Here is a 25,695-nt window from a genome sequence, read left to right on the forward strand (position 1 = left end):
AAGTAGAGTCAGACACCAGGGGCAAGTGGCACCTGGTAGGGGATGGTCTTATTTCCCCCTTTGGACTGGCCCCTTGTGACAAGTCCCTTCCCCATCAGTCTGCCTGCCTTCTGGCCTCCCCTGGCTGCAGAACCTGCATCATCCAGTATCTTGCCCGCCCTTGCTTCTCCCTCTCCCCCTCATTCCCCTATGCTTGCTTCAGCGAGAAAAGCCACAGTAAAAAATCTGCAGAGCAGGCCTATGTCCCAGCTGTGCCCATGGCCAGGGCTTGCCCAGAAGCAGTGGGCACAGCCTAATGAGATTTAGCAGCCCTGGCTGTCAGCAGCAGAAGCCAATGATAACTGCATAATATTTCAAGTGTGGGGTTCACAGTTTATTTTTATACACATGCAATGCCCATTTAAGAAATGCCATCTTTGCATTTAAAGCCTGTGGAGGAAGCTTAAGAGCCTGGGGTCAGGATCAGACAGACCTGGGCTCAGATGGCACTGCTGCTGATGACGAGATGTATGATCCTGGCTAAGTTTGGACCCACTCTGGGCCCCTGTTTTCTCGTCTACAAAAATGAGCATAATAATGCCTTCTCTGAGAGTTATGATGAGGAATGATTGTGACAAGTGCCTTGCACACTGGAAACACTCATAGGTATGAATTCCCTTTTCTTTCTAGGAGCTGGAGGCCTGAGCTTCAGGTCCAGTTGTGCTATTATCTAACTCTTTTATCTGGGACTAGCCGTTGAATCATAGACACACAGGCCAATAACTGCCCTGCCCCTATTTGTTTTTCAACTTGTTATTGAAAACCCTTTTTAAAAAATTGAAAACCTTTTTATATACATTCAGAAAGTACACATACCATAGCTGTGCACCTTAATTAATTTTCAAAAACTGAACACACTGTGTATTCCATCTGCTTTTGTAAATTGAGGTTCTTTTTGAAACACAGCCATGCCCATTTATTTCTGTATATGTCTATGTCTATGGCTGCTTTTGCACTACAATGACAGAACTGAGTGGTTGAGATGTAGGCCATATGGCCTGCAAAGCTGAAAATACTATCTGGCCCTTTACAGAAAAAGTATCCTGACTTCTGCATAATATTCCATTGTGTGACTATACTAACATTTGTTTATTCATTTTACTGTCGATGAGCAGTAGATTGGGTAGTTTCCAATTTGGGGCTATTATGAGTAACCTGCTACGAATATCTCATATATGTGTTTTGCAAAAAATACGTATGTGCTTCTGTTGAGTCTATTCCTAGGAGTGGAATTGTTGGAACCCAGGGAAGACGTAAGTTTAACCTTATTAAAAACTGCTAGTTTTCCAAAGTGGTTGCACCATTACCTCCCCCACATGCAGTGCCTGAGAGTTCCACTTGCTCCATATCCTTCCCACACTTGCTCCATATCCTTCCCACACTTGCTCCATATCCTTCCCACACTTGCTGTTTTCTGTGTTTGTCACTTCAGACATTTTTTCTGCCTGCCCCTCCCCCGCCCCATGCACTTGGATGCTTCTCCTCTCTCTAAGCTATTTCTATTTGTGCTTGGACACCTCCGGCAATAGAGCACTCACAGCCTCAAGGGGCAACCGTTTCATCTTTGGATACTTCTGATCTCTTAGGAGCTTTTCCTCATACAGTAGCCCTTCAGATGTTCAAAAAATCAGTGCTCATATTCCCACGGAATGCTATCTTCTCCGGGAAAAGAAACCAGAATATTTCTAGCTTCTTTAAAGTTACTCAAAAGACATGGATTTGCATGCCTTCGTCATCCTGGCTGCCTGATGAATGTTTAGTTTCTCTGGGCCTCAGGTCCCCCGTCCGTAAATTGAGGGAGTTCAATGAAAAGATCTTTAGTCATTTGAACTCCAACATTTTGTGTTAAATGTTGTCATGGGGACCCTTGAAGAGAGTTCCGTACACATCTTTAAATAGGGGATCACACCAAAATGCTCCTGTTCATGTCTACTGAACAGTAGAGAATGGAGACAGTAGAGAATGGAGTACTGCTGATGGCAGAGAATGGAGACGTTTATTTATTCATCTTCTCCTCTAACAAATTGTTCCTGATCACGGAGGATGTTCCACGTGCTGCCCTAGGAGTCCAGGATGATGGGACTGATAAAGGTCTCTCTTGTGTCAAATACGACTCTGGCAGGAAGGGGGAGTGGGGAAGTGGACTGTGTGCCTAGGCGACTCTGTAGCATCCAAGGGAGGCTGGCACTGTGCCACGTGCACCTTTAAAAGGCGACAGTCATGGGAAATGTTGAGGCTGATGCAGATCACTGCAAGCTGCAGGGTAGCTGGCTAGCTAGGTGAGGGAGGAGGAGTTTGGGCCTTTGGCTGGTCACTGGGGGCATCTGGCCTGGGGCTTCGCTCCCTCTGAGATGGGGAGAGTGCAGGCTTCACTTTCAGTATTCCCAGAACTTCCTTTGTAGCAAGAAATTCCCAGGCCAGACTTCTCTTTTGCTTTCTCCCTGACACAAGTGGGAGTAGAGAGTAACAACCAAAGGCCAGGTCACCAAATCCAGATGGCAGGCAGACACCAGCCTAATCTAACTGACCCAAACACTGTCAAAATGCAAAGCCTGGGAGGAGAAAATGAAAATATTGATTAGGTTTGCAAGACTCCAGATTCCACTGAGTCTAATAGAAGCACGGCTTTGCATATTGTGAAAGAAAAATCTAGCTATGATGTATTAATTCATGGAGTGGATACTCTAAGTTTTGTTTTACATACAAAGTTTTAGAATATGCCCAGGACCCCAGCTTGTAAGGATAACCAGCTTGTCAGGATTACAAACGAAAGCAGTCAAGCTTCAGGTGCATTGCTCATAAGGACAATGCTATTCACGTGTAATAACAGAGCTTCATTTGGGAAGAAAGCCCTTACTGGCAGTCAGAATAGCGGGCTGACGGCTTGGCCAGCTCTGGTGTTGGAATGGCGAGGTGGATGAAATCCCAGGGGCAGCCCAAACCCGTCTTCCAATTTCACAGAGGGGCCTAGGAATGAAGGTCCCAGGGTCACAGAGTTTACTAAAGTAAATTGCAGTGTTAAGGGTGATGTAAAAACTCCTCCTGGCCGGGCATGGTGACTCTGCCATTCAGGGGTCATGTCTATAAGTTATAGGCCAGCGTTCTTTACAAAGGTATTAGTTAGAGATGAAACTATTAGTTGGAAAAGATACGCATTCTTTCTTGATAGTACAATTCTCCTAAGAATATTTAAGGATTATTTTAAACTTTTGCATGTGACAATTAGTGTATAGAATATTGCCACAACTTCAAAATTGAAAATAAAAAGTCATATATTTTCTTTCACCTTCCATTAAAAAAAAAAAAATCCAGAATGAGTAACTGGAAAAAAGGAATGAATTCTCCAAAGCATCAAAAATTTACTATAAGAGGAGAGAGATATGTTATGTAATGTATAATTTACTTTAAAATGTTTCAGCATAAACATTCTTATATATGTGTGTGCAAACTGATTTTAATATAGACGCTGCTGTTTTAACATTTGGAAGCCTTGCTCAGAAATGCAGACTTCAGGAGTGCTGTTATAAGTTATCAAAACTTTTTATTAGATCCTTGGCTAATGTTTCACCAGTAGTAAACATGGTTTAGGATCTGGGATTGGGTGTGTATCTTTGCAGGCACACCTGGACAGGATGCAGGAGCCCGCTGAGCCCAGCATTGCTCACAGCCTCCAGAGTGGTGCCCTGGACTTGCAGCTGGAGATTTTCCAGCCAGTCCCTCTAGAAGATTAGCTAAACCTTACTGCTAAATTATTGGGGTATCTGCTTCACACGAACCTTTCATGATTTACTGGATAGTCTAAAGGGCACAAAGTAGGGCCTCACAGACTTTTCGGAAAAGCTTGCATGCCTGTTTCTATATCTGCTTGCTTAGAAACAGTTTGCACAATTCCATGTGAGGCTTGCCTTCCCTGTACATGCCACCTGGCAGAGATTGCCAGTGGGGTCTTTCAGGCCCTCACCTTCCTCCCTGTGATCTTGGAAGGCTGCCAATAGCCACCGAGCCCCGTCAGTTGTGAAGAGTCAACTGGCTTAAGCTTGACCTTGGGAAAAATATTTCATAAACTTAAAAAATGTAATATTGGAATCTCAAATTTTTAAAAATAGAATTGCACCACTGGTAGTATATCCAGGTGAGGTGTTACACATTTCAGGTACTCCTCTGCTCATTACTCACATTGTACCTGGTACATCATGTCTGCTCACTACCAGGAGACAGGAGCACCCAAAAGTGCCCTGTTTGCTTGGCCCATAGCTAGTGCTCAAAGAACAATAAATGCATTTTTCATAATGATATTTATCATTATGATAAGTAGATTAGGGATTGGCAAATTATAACCTAGGGGGCAAATCTCACTTCCTACCTGGTTCTGTAAATAAACTTTTATTGGCACACAGCCACAGGCTTTTATTTACATTCCCTTTGGCTGCTTTCACAGTGGCAGAGTGGAGTAGCTTCAGTAGACACCCTGTGGCCTGCAAAACTGAAAATATTTACTATCTGGCCCTTTACAGAAAAAGATTCCCCACCCCTGACATAGATGGATAGCCTTAGTTTCTCATCTCGTGACTTCTCAAAAAAAAAAAAAAAAAAAAGCCCTATTCATTTTGAAGTCACAAAACTGGCTTGACGTATAAAATAGGTGGTACTTGAAAAAGCATTATAATTTGCAGTATGCTTTAAAATTTGGTTTCATACTTCAGCGTTTGTAGAAATCCCGAAAGGGCAGTTCCATGAGAGGAGGAGAGACAGGGTGTTCAATGATCACAGGGAGAGAAAGGCAGATGGAGGAGACAGCGTAGTGACAGGTCCCTGTCCTCTGCGTACGATTGAACCTGCCCCCACAGTCGTTCCTCCACTCCTCAAACACAGCAGTGGTCTGACCTCAGGACCTTTGCACCAGCCGCTTCCTCCATCTAGATCACTTTTCTCTCAGGTGTCCACCAGGCTGGCTCTTTCTCATCACTCAGGTTTCAGCTCAAATGTTGCCTGCTTGCAGAGATCTTTCCTGCTCACCCACTCCAAAGATTCATTCCCTTCCCCCAGGCACATTCTAGAAAACATTACTTCTTGTTTTTTTTTCCCTTCATGTCACTCCTTAGATGAAATTATCTTGTGTTTGTTTAGTGTCAGTCATCCTGTTAGAGTGGGTAGCAAGGCAGACATGAGCAGGGCAGGAAAGGGTCTTCCCAAGGAAGGTTAGGCAAGCATCAGGTGATGGTCAGGTGGCTGTTAAACTGTCTCTCTAAAATAATAATTGTTCACAGCCAGTGCCAGGGAAAGGCAGTCTCTCAATAGATAGAAAATACCCAGCCCGGTGCGGTGGCTCCTACCTGTAAACTAAACCCCAGTATTTTGGGAGGTGGTGGATTGCTTGAGCTCAGGAGCTCAAGACCAGCCTGGGCAAAATGGCAAAATCCCATCTCTACCAAAATCCAAAAAAAAAAAAAATTCAGCCAGGTGTGGTGGCATTCGTCTGTGGTCCCAGCTACTCGGGAGGCTGAGGTGGGAGGACTGCTTGCTGCTGCAGCCTGGGAGGTGGAGGTTGCAGTGAGCTGAGATCACAGCACTGTACTCCAACCTGGGTGACAGAGTGAGACCCCATCTCAAAGAAAACCCCCCAAACCCTGAAGCTGGTGATCAGCCACTTCCCAATAAGACCTCAGGAGTTGGACTCAGGACTTGGGTGCGTGGGCTCAAGCACGTGCACTAAGAGGCAAAATGGTGGCGTTTAACTGGTATATATGACCGTCCTCTAGGAACACTCGCCTGGTAAGGGGAAAATGCCTCAAGTGAGCATGTGCACAATTTCAGTAAACACACTGCGCATGCGGCCCCTCCCAGGTGCTGGCAGGCCGCTGCTCAAGCAGTCAGCTTGCCCCAAGGAAAAATCAAGGGAGGAGAGATGAAAAACCCTGGAAGCGTGCCAATACATAAAACCCCAACTCAAAGGTCAAACAGGGCACTTGAATCTCTCAAGTTGCCCGCTTGGCCCTCTTCCAAGTTTACTTTACTTCCTTTCCTTTCCTGCTTGTCCTGAGGAAGGATCCTTCCTCAGATGAATTCTTTCCTTTGAGAAGCAAGAATCAAGTTGCTCTGGAACCATACGAATTCCCCACTGTTAACAATTCCAGACCCCATGAAAGGAGGACTCTTGTCTGTTTCACTCATCGTTGTACCCCCCAGAACCTAGGCAGTGCCTGGCACACCATGGGACTTAAAGGAAAAGAATGAATTAATGGAATAAGTTAATGGAATGAGTTAAGTCCACTAATTAATTCATTCCATCAATTCATTCATTGATAGAATGAATGAATGAATTGAATGGATTAATAAACAGTTAACCACCACACGGTAATTACTGAATCCTGGGTCTCTGCTTCTTTCCCCACCCAGCCTGACCTCACAGTGGTGAGCTGAAGGCAGAGCTTTTCCTGTTTATAGGTGCACAGGACCAATGACTTAATTTAACAAAACGGGCTCTGGTTTGCCCATGCCACTTTCTGTAACTCCTATCTAGTTGCTTTATTCATTCAGTATTTATGGGGGGCCCACTTGATATAGTTTGGCTCTGTGTCCCCACCCAAATCTCATGTTGAATTGTAATCCCCAATGTTGAGGGTGGGACCTGATGGGAGGTAATTAGATCATGGTGGTGGATCCTTTGTGAATGGTTTAGCACCATGCCTTTGGTGCTGTTCTTGTGATAGAGTTCTTAAGAGATCTGGTTGTATAAAAGTGTATAGTACCTCTTCCCATCCCTCTCTTGCTCCTACTCTGGCCATGTAAGATGTGCCCGTTCCCCCTTCACCTTCTGCCATGATTGTAAATTGCCTGAGGCTTCCCCAGAAGCTGAGCAGATGCCAGCGCTATGCTTCCTGTACAGCCTGTGGAATGGTGAGCCAATTCATCCTCTTTATAAATTGCTGAGTCTCAGATATTTCTTGAAAGCCATCGGAGATCAGACTAATATACCACTCTTTGCCAGGCACTTGAACTTGTGCCCTGAGGCAGCTTGCCATTCTGAGGGAGAAAGTAGTTAAACAAGCCATAACAATATGTGGGATGGGGCAGTACAGTGTGCCCAGGAAACAGGCAGGAAGGATGCTAGCCTTAATCTGCAGGGTTGAGGAAGCCTTCTCTGAGTAGATGACTTCCAGCCCAGAGAGCTGGAGGTAGATCTGCAAAGGGGAGCAGGGGTAGAAGCATATGGGGAACTGTTTTCCCAAGCAAGGCCCCAGGGAGTTACTTTAAATAACCTGCAGAGGCACAACTGGAACTGAGCTTGCAGTGGAGAGCAGAGGTGGAGAGGTGAGCTTGGTTGCCAAGGACTTCCATGGGCGAGAACCACTTGGACTTCTGTCAGCAAAGGGAGAAGCACTTTAACTGGGGAGCGTGGGGTGAATTCCCCCAGACCCCATGGTAATCTTGACTCTGCAAGGGGAAGGGGGGCGAGTTTCTTCCCCTTGCTATAGACAGCTCCCCTTTGAGGGCTTCTAGCCTGCACTGGGTAACCTGACCAGCAGGTACCATAACTGATAGAATGATACCCAGGGCAGGCTGAAGAGGTTCTGGGACTTTCAGTGATGAAAACAGGAAAAGCCCAGACCACCTGAGACCAGTTGGCCACCTACCAGCAGGGCTTCTGTTCAACCCATATACATGAGTTATGGTCATGGTGGTTATTATACTAATGAAATCTTTCCCTATTTAGTGATTTAGTAAATAGCACCTCTCTGAGCCCTGGCCCTGTGTCCCCATTCTCTTTGCAGTATAGCCTACTGGCCCCAAACTCCCAGGACCTCCTTGTGTACTAGTGTGCTGTGGCTGCTGTAACAAATCCCGCAGACTGGGTGGCTTAAGCAACAGGAATTTATGTCCTCACCATTCTGGTGGCTAGAAGCCCAAGATCAAGGTGTCAGCAGGGTTGGGTTCATTCTGAGGCCTCTTCTGTAGAAGGTGGCTCGTAGATGGCCACCTTTTTTCTGTGTCTTCTGTGTGTCTCTGTCCTAATTTCCACTTTTTATAAGGACCTTGGCCATATTGGATTAGAGTCTACTCATATGACTTCCCTTTACCTTAATCACCTCTTTACAAGCCCCTTCTCCAAATGCAGTCACATTTGGAAGTAGTGGGGGTGAAGATTTCAACCTACGAGTTAAGGGGGGCACAGTTCAATCAATAACACATTGTAAGCCCTTCAAGGTCGAGGACAGTGTCCTTTGCAGCTCCATCTCCCCAGGTGCCTGATTCCTGCCCTGTCACTCAATGCTTGTCCTGCAGTGTGACCTTAGACAACTCCCTCCCCTCCTCTGCTTCCTCATCTGCAAAGTGAGAGGTGGGCTCTCTGCATGTGCTCCAGTGATTTTGAGGCACTCGAGGTGACACCATGGATCATTTCTTATTTGCCTTTTGGGCCAACTGTGCTCCATCTCATGATCCAAGCAGCTGTCTTGGCAATGTAAGCTGCCAGTCACGAGGGCCTGGCCAGGTGAGAGCTTGTACACAGTCCTCTTTTGTCTTTGCTGGAGGCTGCCAGGAACAACTCAAAACAGCCACCTGAATGATGCTGGCCAAGAGAGCCACCCTCGAACGCGATAGGGCAAATCCGGTTTTCTTATACTCTTGCCTCCTCTTATGACCAAATTCCCCTGTGCCTGGCATGCTCTTTCTTGCCTAGGCTGTCCCTTCTGCCTGAAGCACAGTTTCCAGGGACTCTCCGCCCCACTGAGGTGTGCCTCCTACATCTTCCCGACTGCTAGAGTGGGCTCTGTCTCCTTGCCATTGCTCCAGAGCTTTTTTTCTCCCATGAGTGGTGTGTTGTATGACACTCACCTTGTCAGGCATCACTTCCTCCACTGGGCTGTGAAATCCGGATCTGAGGACAGATCCTGTGACCTCACCTGTGCCTCTTTGGAGCACACTTTGGGTACCTGGTAGGCACTCCATAAATGCTTAAGGCATGAATGGCCTGATTCCATTTTCATAATGAATTCCCCCCAAATGTTATTCATTGAACTTGCTGACAGTTTTTAAAATTTTCACACACCAAATTGTCAGTTTCTTACCAACTTCTTCAGCCATGAGGGCTGAGGTCATCTGCTGGGAGAGGACACAGGGAGGTGAGTCCTGGCCTGCAGGAGTCCCCTGTCAACAGGGAAGCCAAGTATGTTACGAGATGTGGTACAATATGTAAGAATCATGGAAAGGGGCTATGGGAGTCACTAACTTGCCTGGGAAGTAAGGAGGGCTTCACAGAGCAGGGACATTTGGTCTGAGTTTTGAAGGATGGAAAGGAGTCCAGCAAGTAGACAAATGTGGGTAAAATGTTCGAGACACATGCAGAGGCTCAGAGTTTAAGAAGGCTTGGCATCTCCGAGAAATGGCGAGCCGTCAGGTGCAGCATGGCTTGTCTGGCTTGAGATGAATCACGTATGTGCACTATAAACACCTGAGTGCAGCTGCCTCCACTCTGTGTCATTCTCTTCCATCAACCTGTGGGCTCCTTGGTTTGAAAGGCATGCATGAGAATTCTGTTAAGATGGGAATCTTCTTCCTCTTACAGCAGCATCAGTGGTGGAGGCTAGGCAGAGACTGGCAGGTGCAGCAGTTGGCACTGGTAGAAGGAAAGCAGCTGACCATTTCACATGGGGTGCTCAGCAGCACGCTGACTGGTTGCTCAGCAGAAACCCTGGGACATAAGGCCCGTCCTGGGTAGAACACAGGCCAGTGGAATGAGTGGGCCAGGCAGCTCAGGGCACAACCTGGTCATAACGGGGCTTTCTTTCCTGTGGTTGCTCTCACCCCACACTTCTCACTAAACACACACAGGGCTGGCACCCTCCCTGGACAAGTGGATGATAGAGGCACAGCAGAAAGGCCGGGCTGGATGAGCTCATGTTTCCAGGTCCCAGATTGCTGCATGGCCTCATAGAAGTCCCTCAGCCCCTTTTGTTCTCTGTTCTTTCATCTTTGGGAGGAGGCTTCTTATTCATGCCCTCCCGACCCTATAGGATGGTGTGAAGGCTATGTGAAATGAAGGGCATGGAAAACTCTAGAAGGCTGGGCCCATACCACCATTGTTATTTTATTCCCTTTAATTTCTACTCACTTTGGCAGCAGCAAGAAGATTCACTCCCACAGCAGCTACCTCTGGATTCCACGGTGTATGTGGTCTGACAGTTGCACAGGTTAACTGAGAGCAGAACAGAGTATTTGCCTTTGGGATTCTTCTGGAAAATGCCTGCTTACTGCCAACTGTGGTGCTTTCTGCAAGGTGCCCTCTCGCAGCCAGGCCCGCCCTGGATCATCCTCCTTGACACCGTTTGCTTCTGTGGCTTCCTACTTTCAGAAGGGCCTCCTGGCCTGTCCTCCCTGTTCCAAATTCTCATCACACTTCAGATCTCAGCCAAGTTTCTCTTTTTTTCTTCAGTAAACTTTCTTTGGTTGAGAGACGCTTGGAGTCCAGCCAAAGGTCTGTTTATCTCATTCCCCTTTTGCTTCTGGGGAAGTAAGCTTAAGACTGCATCCTTCCCCATGGACTCAGCAGCTCTCAAACCCTCCCTGAAAGTGAAATTCTAGCTTCCCACAATACTAAGTTATCTATTGCTGCCCAAAAAACTACTTCCACACTTAGTGGCTTAAATCAACAACAGGTTATCATGTTTTGCAATCCTATGGGTTGACCGGTTCAGCTGGGTAGTTCTCTTGCACAGTGCAGGGCTGCTGAGGTCACCCATATGGCTGCATTGGCTGGGGAACAGCTAAGACTTGAATGCCCATGAGGACTCCTATCCTCTGGGTTTTCTCTCCATGTCCTCTCATCATCTGGTAGTTTAGCTTGAGCTTCCTTACAGCATGGAGGCTGGCTTCCAGAGACGGTGTTCCAAAGACACAGTGTCCAAGTGTTTATCAAGTTTGTGCTTGTGCTGTTTGTGTCCCATGGCGAAAGCAAGTCACATGGTCAATCCCAAAGTCAGTGTCAGAGGGGATTACACTAGGACATGATTACAAGGAGGCATAGTTCATTGGGGGCCACCATTGTACAGACTGTCCAGGTACCTCTCCTTTCTGTTGGCCTTCACAAAAACAGCTGAAGGAGTAAACATTTGCCTGGCATCAGGGTCTGGGTGACTTAGGTAAAGAGCCCACCAGTTTCTCCTTTCTGCAATGTCCTCTTCCCCACTGCACATTCGCAGCTGGAAGTGATGGTTCTGTGCTGCGAACTCCCTTGGGGGCTTTTCTTCTGCCTCTGTTACTGCACTGAGTCATTTCCAACCAATATTAAAATCATGTTTTATGTCTGTTTTTAGCTGAAGTGAACCATCTAGTGTCATTGCCACGCCCCACCACTGCCCTTTTACAGATGAAAGAACTGAAATCCAGAGACTTTAAGGTCACTTTTTCGAGTTCTGCGGCTGGCTGGCAGCAGCCCTTAAATCAAACAACACCCCGCATGTTGGCTCTCACTCTTGCTGCTGCTGCTGCTGAGCTTCTTTGGTGGCCAAAGGGGCTGAAGCCACTTGATTCGCCCCCACCCATGGCACTCAACTGCATTTTCTTGTCTCATTTCTCTACCACCAACCCCTGATGTGTGGCTCGACACCTTCATTGCCCAGAGAAGGGAAACACATTGCAGATAAGTAACTTGTCCAAAGTCAAAGCTACTGAGTAATAAAAGTAGGACCAGATCTGGAGGTTGGGCTTCGAAATCCTCCCCTTTCTTCTCTGAAGAGGCAGTATATGCATGTGGTTAAACATCCCAATATTTCAAAAGGATGTTCGGTGAAGTCAGTCTCCCTGTGAGCCAGATCTCCAGGCCCAAACGTTGTCTCCAAAGCTGTCTGCTCTAGCCAGTTTCTTTCCACACTTTCAGCTTTTCTGTGCATGTACAACCATGTTCACAAGCGACAGCGTGCTCCCGATGCTGTCCCGCACCCGGCTCTTTTCACTCAAGGATGCATTGCAGAGCATACCCCGGGTCTCCGCACGTGCCACTCTCATTCTTTCAGACCGCCGCATCGTATTTCCCCATATGACTGAACCATCCGTTTAACCAGCCCTTTAGTCAAGGACACCAGATGCCATCCTTTATTTGAAATAGTTTTTCTCTCTTCTGAACATCCAAAGCAGTGCTGTTTATGCGACAGCTACAAATAAATGCTTAATTATGTATTATTCCTTTTCCTCAATCCCTCACCCCATCTTTCCCTCCCTCTACCCCTTCTCCTTTTCTTCAACAACTGTCTGTTGGGTCCCAGCTGTGCACCCAACAGTGCCAGGCTCCGGTAGGTCTCCTCGTTTTCCTTTTGGTTGCTGGGATCCAAACCCCACTCCCTGCCCCTTTTTTCATGGCCCTGTTACTCCTACTCATAGCTGATTTAAAGAAAATTTGTTATAAATACAGTCACATTTTTCCTTTTTTTTTTTTTTTTTTTTGAGACAGGGTCTTAATCTGTCGCCCAGGCTGGAGTGCAGTGGTGTGATCTCGGCTCACTGCAACCTCCACCTCCTGGGTTCAAGCAATTCTCCTGCCTCAGCCTCCCGAGTAGCTGGGATTACAGGTGCCTGCCACCATGCCTGGCTAATTTTTTGTATTTTTGGTAGAGATGGGGTTTCATCATGTTGGCCTTGCTTGTCTTGAACTCCTGACCTTGTGATCCTCCTGCCTTGGCCTCCCAAAGTGCTGGGATTACAGGTGTGAGCCACTGCGCCCAACTTTTCCTAAACGATTTAAATATAACTGATAAATTAAAACTTAAAACTTTCAAAATAAAATTTTCCTAAACATTTACACAGTCAAATTATCTTGTTTCAATGTAACCGTCGAATGTAACTTCGAAATGCTTCAAACACCTTAAAATTTAACACAAAAGTTTTTACTGTGCCCATACCTTAACTTTGTAAAAACAGTTGTTATTACGCTGGACATGGAGGCTCATGCCTGTAATCCCAGCACTTTGGGAGGCCGAGGCAGGAGGATTGCAAAGTCAGGAGTTCAAGACCAGCCTGGCCTACATGGTAAAACCCCTTCTCTACTAAAAATACAAAAATTGGCTGGGCATGGTGGTGAGCACTCATAATCCCAATTACTTGGGAGTCTGAGGCAGGAGGCCTGAACCCTGGAGGTGTAGGTTGCAGTGAGCTGAGATTTCGCCACTGCACTCAGACCTGGGTGACAGAGCAAGACTCTGTGTGGGGAAAAAAAAAAAAAAAAAAAAAAGTTGTTATTGACTTGACAAATTTGTCATTTCTACAAAATGTATTTTTAGACTGTTTCAGGACTGCCCTTGTTGGACCGCAGAGAGAAAGATGATCTCCTTCCCAGGTGCACTGAGTGGCAGCCTTGGGCCTGGACCGGTGGGTTCTTGGTGGCAGCGGGCATTTGCTGGTGGGGCCTCCCTCAGACCATTTTCAACTGTTACGTCAACAGGACTTACACCAAGTTCTCGCAATCTTCACTCCCATGTGCATGAAGTCTTGGGAACATGATGTTCTGCCGCCGTTTACAATGACCTTCATTATGCATCATTAGCATTTCATTAACATTAGCAGGGCTATATAGCAGTTTAATCTATCAGCTACTCCCTTAGGATATCTGGCTAATCCATTAACTTGCAACATAAATTATTGAACCCCCGCTTTTACCTGGTTATTTATGAGACCACTGGTCCTGACCTGCCCTTCCTGGTTTTGGCATGGTTCCTAGTCTTCTGGAAGTCTTTGACTTACTCTTAGTCAACTTATCTGCCCGTCGAAACTTATATAAATATACCATTTCATAAACAGACACACAGAACTTCAAGGAAGAAATAAGACCCCGTATCTACCAAACCTGTCTCTACTAAAATATCCTATTTTGACCCTTTCTTTGAATTATAACTAGTTTTGTAATTACACAGTTATTTGTCTATTTTTACATATACAATGTTAACTTTTTATCAGTAAAGCCTCATGGCTTTTCATAGAGTCAACTTGTAGATCAACAACCATAGATCTCCAGTTGCAGTGATACGCAAATTGTCACTGCCTGTTCCTTTGTCCTGTCAGCACTAACCCAGCATTTTTTGGAAGGAACCTGGTTTTCTGAGAATAGCAAGATGTTTCAGGTCATTCTGATGTTCCCTTCCTCCCACACATGGAGTTAGCTTCTTTGAAGGGGCCCTGGCCACTGCGAATGAAATCCACTCCGGAGATTAATACTTGGGTACTGAGAATACACACAGGTGTGCACAGGCAGACCAGGGATGCGATGGCACTCCATGCCACTGGAAAGACAGGTGGAAAAGGTGCTGTTTCCTAAGCTTGTAATTGTGTTCATAGTGCGATTACTCATATAGTTCTAGTATTACTACAGCTTTCTCTTTTACGTGATTTTTAAGTGGATTATTTTCTACAATGTACCTATTTAGATTTTTGACTCTTAACCCAAACTGATTATTCCTACCTCTGATTTTATCATTATATGTATGTGTGTATATATATACATACACACACACACACACACACACACACGAATTTTAGAGATAGGGTCTTGCTTTGTTGCTGCCCAGGTTGGAGGAGTACAGTGGCATGATCATAGCTTATTCCATCCTAGAGCTCCTGGGCTCAAGCAATCCTCCAGCTTTGGCCTCCTAAAGTGTTAGGATTACGGGCATGAGCCACCATGCCCAGCCAAGATCCATTATTTCGAGGTCGCCTGTATCCTTTATCAAAACCTTCTTTCAAGAAAGCATCTTGTGAAATTATGTTCCTAAATTATTGTTTTCATGTAAATGTTCATTTCTCATAAAGATATTGGATATTATAAAAGTATTGACACGAATATATTCAGTTGTGCAAATTAATTATATTTCTTATATAACTAAATGCCATTTCATGTCGATAAATTTATTGACACAAATTCATTCACATACTAGCTTCAAGAGGCTGACTGCCACCAGTGGGCAGCTGGGAAGCTGCTCTCCTCTAGGAACCATCACCGAGGCAGGTTGCCATTAATTATACACTTTTGAGTGATTTACATCCAATTCCACAAATGTGTCTTCATTAATTGAAGGCATTTTGAAATACTACTGGCAAATAGAAAGAATAGAGATGTTTGCTGATTGAAAATGTGCAAATCACATAGTAAGGCCATGGAAGAGCCAGCTGTGGACTCCTCTCTCCATTTACGAACCTGGATTCCCCCACAGAAAGGGGCCATCTCTTAGTCATTTCCATCTGCCTATGGCCAGGACAGTTTCCAGTAATAATAGGTGCTCAGTAACTCTTCTCTGAATGATGAATGGGTAGGAGGAAGAAAATGCCATGGGAATAGTGGAGAAAATCATAGCTTTCCAAATAATTAACCCAGAACCATCATCCACAGTCCACAATTTCTTCTTTTAATTTGTCTTCAGCATTCTGAGGTAATTGGGTTTTGAGACAAATTTTAAATTGTTTCATTTCCAAAGTTTGTTTGGTCACAACATCTAGGAGCAATCCATCTGCTAATCAATAAACAACATTTAAATGCTGCTGCGAGAAAGGCAAACCAGCACAAAACCAATACTGTCAGCAACCCAGGACAACTCTAATTTCCTGACAGAAATCGATTCATAGCAAAATAATGATTATTGTAAATATTTATAGTTCTAAAAGAAAAAGCTCATCAATGCAGCTCTTTGAGCAGTTCATTTCCAAATAAAGATTCTGATGGGCCCCACCTAACCATGTATCTTGTGGTGGAGGACGTGATGGCTGTGCAGCGACTCTGTGGCTGTCTTGAAATGGGCTCTCTTAGAGGCTCTCTTGGAGGCCTGGGGGGCAGTTTGGATACATTCCACATGCGGTGGGGGAGGAACACTGGGCATGGAGAAGGGAGGTCCACACCTGGCTCTTCACTGTTTTGCTGTGTAATCTCAGAAAGCCATTTGACCACCCTGAACATTCCTTTTTTCTCATCTGGAAAAGAACAATAATCATATTGCCCAACTTAACCTTCCAGTTTGTGAGGATGAAATGAAGAGGTGGGGAGGCTATATCTCTGAGCACATATTTAATGGACTAGACAATTTTAGGGTCTTTTCATGGTTCCGTATTTCCCAAGAACAGGGTTAAGGAGCAGGCAGGAAGGCTCCTGAGAAATCAGATGAGTCATCCTGAAGCTCAATGCCCAAGGGAGTTTTCCTCCTAAAAAATAAGCGACCCCAGAACGAAGTGTTCATTCAGTAATATGACTATGCAACAGGCGCTGGGAAAACAAAATGAAAAGGACCTGTCAGGGCTGCTCAGGAAGCTCAGTCTAGTGAGGAGGGAGATTGTGCAAACAGAAAAATGGGGGACAGAGCTAGACCAGTGCGACCACAGCTGTGGGAACGTGAATTGTGAGCTTCAGGGCTCACGGCCTGAGAATTTCATGTTGAGCAGCAACCACAGAGGGTTATTCTAGGAAAAGAACAGGCGAAGACTAGCATTTCAGGGGAATCATGAAAACAAATCAGTTTCCCAAACTTCAGTCTCTTGAGGTCTGCTTTTACATTTTTTGGGGGGGGGGGGGGCATGTCTGTGCAGCATGTACACCATTTTAAGTTGACTGATTTTTGAAAATGTAAACAAACAATTTAAAAAGAACTTTGTATGACTGTGTGAAAAACGTTATCATTTGTCATAAAACAGAAAATGACCTTAGAACATGGGCCATATCAACTCATTACTCATGAAATAACTGTCAGGCTGAGTTTGTTTCTGAGGCTAAAGGGGTGACCAAGACTGACAGAGGTAAGGGAGGGAGATAATGTCACATAGGAATGGACGTCACGTAGAAAATATGAAGTGTCTTACGAGGGTTACTTTAGATGGGTTTCTAGGGGTGAGGGTTAGGGGTTGGAAGATGTCATTTGAGTCGAGGACTACAGTGTTGGAGCTAAACACCTTAACATCAAAACCAAAAACAAGGTCATTACATTTCCACCAGACTCAGCTGCCTGCTGAAGGCTGCGCCACAGCAGAGAAATGAATGAGCGAGTGTTGGAGGCGCACACACCTAGCGCAGACTTGTTGCGGGACAAAAAGAGACGTGAGGAAGTCGCCATGTCACGTGTGATCTTACGCTGCTCAGTGCTCTGTAGCCCCTAAAACCCAGCCGGGTGGCCCAAAAGAAAGCACCCCACGCTTCAGGAAACGCCGCAGCTTCCAGCGGGATGCAGGTTGGGAGCACCCCGATGGACACATCAGTAAACTGAGAGCAAGAAAAGTTAATTCGCTGCCCCAAATCAGGTAGTGAGAGGTAGCGCTGCGACACGAAGCGTGCCCAGAACTCTCCTTCCACGCCCAGCCCAGCAGTCCCACATGCCGCGGGTCTAAGGTCGCCTTGGCAAAGGCCGGGCAAAACCGCCAGACTCCTGATCTCGAGATCCTTGCTCCGGCCCTCCCGAGGGCCCCTCCCTGGGCGTGGCTCAAAACGAGGCGCGGCGGATCCGCGGAGCAGGATAAAAAGCACGGCCTCCAGCTGCGAGCATGCGCGTTAGCTCGGCCCTGCCGGGCCGCGCTCGGCGCCGGGGGAGGGTCATCCGAGGCGGACGTCCGCTACGCTGGCGTCTGCGCCCCGTGGGGAGGAGGGCGAAGACTCCATCCGCCATGTTGGATGCCGCAGATTCGCCATAACCCCGCTGGCTCTTTTCTTAAAAAAATAAAAATAAAAAGCGAAGCGTCAGCAGGGCGCCCCGCCTCCTCGGTTGGCACGGGAGGGGGCCCAGAAGAGCCCGAGGCTTTTTTTTCCTCCGCGGTGGGGGCGTTGCCATGGAGACGCGGGCGGCAGGTGAGCCGGGCTGGGGGTTGGGGTGAGACTGGGTGGGGGTGGGGCGCGGCGCGGCGCGCGGGAAGCCGTTTCGAGCGTCGAGTCGGGAAGCAGCGCGCCGGCCGCGGAGGGATCCGGGTCTGGGGAGGAGAGCGAACGTAGTTGCGTTCTGCGGCTCACGTTCAGTCGCTGGGGTATCCCGCCGCAGAAAAATGAAAAGCAAGGAGGGAGCTAGTGGAAGAACACGCGCCCGGCCGTTTCCACGGCAATGGGTGGCGTCGGGGCGCGCGTCAGTGGCGGAACGCAGTGGGCGCGAGGTTCGAATCCAGGCGGTGCCAGGTCTTTGACTGAGTGGACCTTGGCGGGTCTTCCTTCTTGCCTGGCCTCAGATTCCTCCTCGGCGAAATGAGTACCTCCTGCAGGCTACCCGGCCGCCGGCTGGACCTGATAGATTGACAGATATTCCACTTGACACCCGGTGCAAGTCTTTTAACCTTGAGCTTGGGGTCCTTCACCTGTAATTACTACAAGCTTCCACATTTGGGCACTGACTTAACACATTTTGCTGCTCAGCTCTTTTAGAACTCTTAATTTGTAGGTCATTTATTATGAGAAACAGAAGTTCAGAGAGGTCAACATCATACATTTTAAAAACGATAGAACTGGGGCTTTAAAAATTAACTTCCTCCAACTTGGGCTAAAATCCAAACTCCTGCGTGCTCGCCTGACTTGTACCTCTGTCTTCTTAGAATAGGGTTTGGCTCATGTAAGTGTTCAGTATATACTTAGTGAATGAAAGAACGAACGCGCTAACTGATCACGCCTGCCCATCGGTCTGGCTTTTTTTTGTTGTTGAGCCCAAGTGACCTTTTGGAGATGCAAGCATCGTGTCACTGGGACTTACCCTGCACAGCTGCCTCTCTCCAGTTGTATGTTCTGAGCCTACCAGTTCATCTACGGAAACATCTGTAGTGTGTGTCCCCATGCTGAAGGAAGTGGCGTGTCACTACCTCTAACCCCCAGGGTCGGGTTAACCCCCTTTCCTGACTTTAGTTCAAATAACAGCTTTGCAAGGAGTCCTTCTGCACGCCAGGCAGGGGTAAAGAGCGGTGCCAGGCGTAGTCCTGCCTCCACCTGCTGCGGTGCTAGATGTGGGAGAATGTGTCCTGGAGTGACAGAGTGGGCCCAGAGCCGAGTATTGGGTCAGGAGACCCGAACTATATCAGGCATGCTTTTTTAAATTTAATTTTTTTAATCTTTTGAGGCGGAGTCTCGCACTATCACTCAGGCCGGGGTGCGATGGCGCAATCTCCGGTCACTGCAACCTCTGCCTCCCGAACTCAAGTGAACCTCCCACCTCAGCCTCCCAAGTACCTGTGACCACAGGTGCGCTGATGAGCTGTGGTGCCCAGCTAATTCAGGTATGCTAACTTATGTTAGCCTAAAATGAGCACTGGAGAGACCTGCTCTCCAAATACAGGTTGAGCATCCCTAATCCAAAAATCCGAACTCGGAAATGCTCCAAAGTCTGAAACTTTTGAGCACTGACATGAGGCCACAGTGGAAAATTTTCTGACCTCGTGAAGGTTCTCAGTAGAAATGCAGTTGCATAACTGGGCGCAGTAGCTCACGCCTGTAATCCCAGCACTCTGGGAGTCTGAGTCTGGAGGGTCGATTGAGTCCGGGAGTTCAAGACCAGCCTGGGCAGTGTAGTGAAACCCCCATCTTTTTCTCAACAAAACAAAACAAAACAACAAACAGTTACACAACTGTAAAGACGATGCTGTTAACATTCAGAAAGAAATGCAGGCTGAACAGCAGACTTAAAGCCAGCCATTGTTTATCATTCTGTTGTTTTGCAGCTGACACATGTGTTCTGGTGATGCTGCTGTGCTGCTTAGGTACCTTGAACACCTTGTTTTTCACTGTATTAATGGTGTGTCATATTTTTTACTGGTAAGGACTTCTGTGTAAATAAATGTAAGAAAGTGATCATCTTATTGGTAGCATAGAAATTGAGAGTCAGGAATGGTGGCGATGCCAGACAACCACATATTGCCCATATGCGTGGCTGAGATAGTGACACGTTTGCTTTCTGATGGTTCATTGTACACTAACTTTGTTTCATGATCAAAATTAAAAATATTGTAAAATTACTTTCAGACTGTGTGTATAAGGTGTTCATCAAACATAAATAAATTTCATATTTAGACTTGGGTCCCATCCTCAGGTTATCTCACTATGTATATGCAAATATTCCAAAATCCGAAAACATCTGGAATTCTGTAACTTCGGGTCCCAAGCATTTTGGATATGGGATCCTGAAACAGTGGTTTATTTGGGAATAACAGGGGATTGCAATTTAGATACGTGTGCTATGCTGGATCATAGGCACATCCAAAGAAGTTGGGGCAAGTGGAAACTTTTAAAGACCGAAGGGAAGTCCACCTAAGCGGTTTTGAAACAAAGACCATTGGTTTTAGAGGCTTATTGCAGGAGTTGGCATTAGTCCATTGGAGACAGGTGCACTGGGCAAGTGTCCTGTGCAAGCAACAGGCTGTAAGGAATTCCTGACGTAGTTCCTGTCATAGGCAATACTTGCACGAGGGCCTTTCCTTCATATCCTCTGCCTCCATTTTGTTTAAGAGTTTCACATGAGTGACTCCATTTTGATAAACATGAACTATCTTCTCGATTGGTACCTTCCTCCTCCCACATTGTTGCTTGTGTAGAGAGAATGAGTTGTCCATTTCTCCACTTCTGGAATTTACCCAAGAGTTTTAAAGAAGAACCCTGGACGTATGTTGAAGTTGCCTTCAATTTCCAGCTGTACCAAATGAGAAAAGATCATATTTTAAAACGTGTTACTGTCAACTCATGGTCAGCTAATTTCTGAAGAGTTTCCTGTTTTGGTTAATTTAGGAAAGGGAATACCATGAATGATAACGAGGTGGAGTTGCATGTGGTCTACAGAGCACAGCTGTAGGTGGCAAATGAGCTGAGATGGTCATTGTGTGAATTGGAGCCCTGTTTCCACAGTGCTCCCTTCTCATTGGGCTTCTCCTTTACCTCCGGTGAAAGGGTTCCTGTTTCTTGTCTCCCCATACCTTGCAATTTACATAACTTTTCAAAGATAGCTATCGTTAAGTAGAATTAAGCTCTTGCCTAGAGCAAGGGCAGTCAGGAATCAGATATATTAAAAAGTCTCCTTAATTGCATTTCCTTTTATAGATAGTGTCAAGCATACAGCCTCTGAAAAGTTCTGCACCAAGATGGGTTGATTATGTAGAAGAGATTTAGTCTAGAGTTAAGTTTTCCCTCTCTTCTCAGCTGTTTACCCGGTTAAACTTTCACTGTTCTTGCAGTTTCTCAAGGACAGGCATCAACTTTAAGGGCTGGAACATTTAGGAGGGTGGAAAGAGCCCGTGCTCTGGGCCCAGAGATCTGCTTCTCACCAGATTCCTGACCTAAGGGAAGTCACAGAGCCCTTCGCACCCCAGTCCCTTCATTGGCAAAGGAGACACAATCCTGCCACAGGTGGCTGCTGATGGCATTCAGGAAATGGAATTTGTCTCTTCCCTTCCCAGAACCAGACTTCCCAGTGTATAGCTCAGTACATTGTCATCCACTCGCTTCTTGAAAGCATTTGTGAATGGAAAGGCAGAGCCTCCCAGACTCAGGTCATCCTGCCACATCAGCCTCCCGAATAGCTGGGACTACAGGGGTGCACCACCACACCTGGCTAATTTTTGTATCTTTTTGTAGAGATGGGGTGTCATCAGGTTGACCAAGCTGGTACTGAACTCAGCCCAAGAGATCCCCCCACCTCGGCCTCCCAAAGTGCTAAGATTATGGCTTGAGTCACTGTGCCAGGCTGAGTAATTTTTTTTTAATAAGTCATTTTTTAACATAAATAAAATTAATTTATTGACACGGAGTTTCGCTCTTTGCCCGGGTTGGAGCGCAATGGTGTGATCTTGGCTCACTGCAACCTCTGCTTTCCAGGCTCAAGTGATTCTCCTGCCTCAGCCTCTCAAGTAGCTGGGATTACAGGCATGCGCCACCATGCCCGGCTGATTTTGTATTTTTAGTAGATATGGGGTTTCACCATGTTGGTCAGGCTGGCTTGGGACTCCTGACCTCAGGTGATCCACCTGTCTCAGCCTCCCAAAGTGCCAGGATTACAGATGTGAGCCACTGTGCCTGGCTGAGTAATTTTTTTAAAAGAGAGAGAGAGAGGCCGGGCGCGGTGGCTCAAGCCTGTAATCCCAGCACTTTGGGAGGCCGAGACGGGCGGATCACGAGGTCAGGAGATTGAGACCATCCTGGCTAACACGGTGAAACCCCGTCTCTACTAAAAAAATACAAAAAATCTAGCTGGGCGAGGTGGCGGGTGCCTGTAGTCCCAGCTACTCGGGAGGCTGAGGCAGGAGAATGGCGTGAACCCGGGAGGCGGAGCTTGCAGTGAGCTGAGATCCGGCCACTGCACTCCAGCCTGTGCCACAGAGCGAGACTCCATCTCAAAAAAAAAAAAAAAAAAAAAAAAAGAGAGGAAAAAAAGCAGAGCAAAGCAAAATAGACATTTTAAACATCTTACAGATTTAACGTTGCCTCCTTTTTTTTCAAGGAACACAAAATATATAGATAATTGAGTTTGCTTATAAAGATAATGTTTGGCATATTAATAGAAAAACAGGGACTTAAAATTGGGTGACATGATTTTCTTTTTTTAAATTAAAAAAACTAACTTGACAAATTATATTTGTTTATGGGGTATAATGTGATGTTATGATTCATGAGTATAATGTGGAATAATTAAATCAAGTGAATTAACATATCCATCACCTCAAATAGTTATCATTTTGTGGTAAGTAAACATTTAAAATGTACTCTTAGCGAATTCAAAATGTACATTATTACTGTATTCACCATGCTGTGCAATATGTCTCAAAGAAAAAAACTATTCCTCTTGTCTAATTGAGGCTTTGTACCCTTTGATCATCGTTTTCTCCTGCACCCTCAGGCTCTAGTACCCACTATTCTACTCTCTGCTTCTTTGAGCTCCACTGTTTTAGAGTTCACATGTAAGAGAAAACGTGCAGTGTTTGTCCTTCTGTGCTGGCTTATTTTACGTGGCACAGTGTTCTCCAGTTTCATCGACGTTGTCACAAATGACAACATTTCTTTTTTACAGCTGCATAATATTCCATTGTGTATATGTCCCACATTAAAAAAATCATTCACGTGTTGTTGGCCACTGAGGCCGATTCCATACTTGGCTATCGTGAATGGCACTACAGTGAACATGGTTCAGTCATCCCTTTCAATATACTGGTTTAAAATCTTTTGAGTTCTTTTAAATCATGTAATACATGGAGCTGCAAAAGGTGGAACTCTGGAATCGGGTGCCTTTGTGTTCAACACAGTCAGATCAAGGCAGGATGGGTGGGGTAGGGACCTGGCCTCAGAGGATGCCAGTGGAAACTGCAGGTTGTCCGAATAGGAAAGGGGCAGCATCCCATAGTGGGCAGTGGGGGAAAAGAGGACCAGCTCAGCCATGGGACCTGGAGCCAAGGACCAGGAGAGCTTGGGGTGTCCTGGTATCTCTGGAGGGCATTTTAATTCAGCCCCAAGGCTCCTTGTAGGGCCCTAACTGGCTTCCTTCTTAGTGTTAGATATTCTCCTTGGTTCCCTGCTGGTGGGCCTCTTCTTCAGGAGTTGCTACCATTTCTCTTCCCCTTAGGGTTATTATTATTGCTTATTATTATTATTATTATTATTATTATTATTTTACTATCAAGCTGGTCATCGTTTACCTAGATGTTTATGCCAAACTTTGTGCAGTTTGCTAGGGATGCAAAGTCCAATATGACATGTTCTTCCCTCTTGAGGATTTCATGCAGTCCTGGCAGTGGAAAATGGATTCCTTTAGGAATGGGGCTAGGTGCTGTGATGGAAGTAAGCCTTGAGTATTGAGGGCTTCAGAGTGGGTGCATCTACCCCAGCCTGAGGGATTGTGGGAAGGCTTCCTGAAGGAGGAGATGTGTTGAGTTGGGTCTTGTGGGGTGAGCAGAGGTGCCCTGTAGAAAGAAGGGACAGCTGGTGCAGTGACACAGGTGTGGCCCACCCTTTGTGACCAGGTGAGTACTGAGCTTGGGGAGGGGCATGGGGTGCTGGAGGTCTGTGATGAAGGGCCTTTGAGTAGTGGGAAGCTGTTAGGACTTTATTTTGGAAACTTTGAGGGACAGAAAGATAACAAGGCTGGCGGATTGGCCTTTCAGAAAGAAAGATCTCTGGCAGCTGCCAAGAGACAGGTTTTTTTTTGTATGTGTGTACTATATACTGAAATGCATAGACCTTAAGTGTAGAGTTTGACCACTCACACAACCCACACTCCTAACAATATTCAGAACTTTTTCATCAGCCCAGAAAGTTTTCTCTTGCACCTTACTGTCCCATCCCTGCTCCTCACCCCAAGCAACCACTAGTCTTTTTGTTCATTTGTTTCTGAGATGGAGTCTTGCTCTTGTTGCCCAGGGTGGAGGGCAATGGCGCGATCTCGGCTCACTGCAACCTCCGCCTCCTGGGTTCCAGCAATTCTCCTGTCTCAGCCTCCTGAGTAGCTGGGATTACAGGGAGATACCACTACACCTGGGTAATTTCTGTATTTTTAGTAGAGACGGGGTTTCACCATGTTGGCTAGTCTGGTCTCGAACTTCTGACCTCAAGTGATTTGCCCACCTCGGTCTCCCAAAGTGCTGGGGATTATAGGCGTGAGTCACCGTGCCTGGCCACAATCACTAGTCTTGATGTCACCATAGATGAATTTCTTCTTCTGTAGAACATCATATAATTCTCTTGTGTCTGGTTTCCTTTATTCAGCATAGAACTTCTGAGATTCAGTAGTTTGTTTCTTTCTGTTGCGTGGATACAGCCACAGTCTATTTCCAGTTTTTCATTATGGGGAATAAAGCTGCAGTGAATGTTCCTGTACAAGCCTTTTTGTGAATATTTATTTTCATTTCTTTTGGGTTAATAAGTACATAGGAGTGGAATTTCTGGGTTATAGTGATGTTTAACTTTTTAAGAAACTTCCAAATAGCTTTCCAGAGTCATTTGTATCATTTTACATTCCCATCAGCAATGTCAGAGAATTCTGCTTGCTCTCTGTCCTTACCAGCATTTGGTATTGTCAGTCTTTCATTTTGCCTTCTCTGGAGGATATGCAGTGGTATCTCCCTTAATTTGCATTTGCCTGATGACCAATGATGTTGAACATTTTTTCTTGTGCTTATTGGCCATTTGTGTCATCTTTAGAGAAATGTCTATTCAAGTCTTTGGCCTATTTTAATAAATTGGGGACTGGGTGTGGTGGCTCATGCCTTCAATCTCAGCATTTTGGAAGTCTGAGGTGGGAGGATTGCTTGAGGCCAGGAGTTCAAGAACATCCTTGGCAACATAGTGAGACCCCACCTCTACACACAAAAAAAGCTGGGCATGGTGGTGGATGCCTTTGGTCCCAGCTTATCAGGAGGCTGAGGTGGGAGGATCGCTTGAGCCCAGGAGTTCAAGGCTTCAGTGAGCTGTGAACATGCCACTGCGCTCTAGCCTGGGCCTCAGTGAAACAGTTTCTCTAAAAATAAACACATAGGCAAGCAAATACATAAATAGGATTTATTGTCTTTTTGTTGCTGGAATGTAAGAGTTCTTTATATATTCTGGATGTTTGTCTTTTGTTGTATATATATGTGTGTGTGTGTTTGCGTGTGTATGTTGTGAACATTTTCTCCCAATTTCAGCTCACTTATTTGTCTTTTATCTTTTGATGAACGGAAGTTTGTAATTTTATTGGAGTTTTATTTGCCATTATTTTTACA

The 25,695-nt window shown here is 45.9% G+C and overlaps 1 protein-coding gene across 2 annotated transcripts in view; it reads left to right on the top strand.

The window, feature by feature from the left end:
- Positions 1–17,633: 17,633 nt before the first annotated feature.
- The window catches only part of ZFAT (zinc finger and AT-hook domain containing), a 239,570-nt gene continuing 231,508 nt past the window's right edge, over positions 17,634–25,695 (top strand). The window contains exon 1 of one of the 2 annotated variants that reach the window (XR_004059297.1): positions 17,634–17,839. Coding sequence is in view for 1 of the 2 variants with exons in the window: in XM_010380280.2 (XP_010378582.1) it covers positions 17,821–17,839 (19 nt within the window). In the remaining variant the exon portion in view is untranslated. The remainder of the gene's footprint in view (positions 17,840–25,695) is intronic. The other variant, XM_010380280.2, reaches the window with a different exon arrangement.

Source organism: Rhinopithecus roxellana, chromosome 9 (assembly GCF_007565055.1).
Source record: "Rhinopithecus roxellana isolate Shanxi Qingling chromosome 9, ASM756505v1, whole genome shotgun sequence".
NCBI classification, from domain to species: domain Eukaryota; kingdom Metazoa; phylum Chordata; class Mammalia; order Primates; family Cercopithecidae; genus Rhinopithecus; species Rhinopithecus roxellana.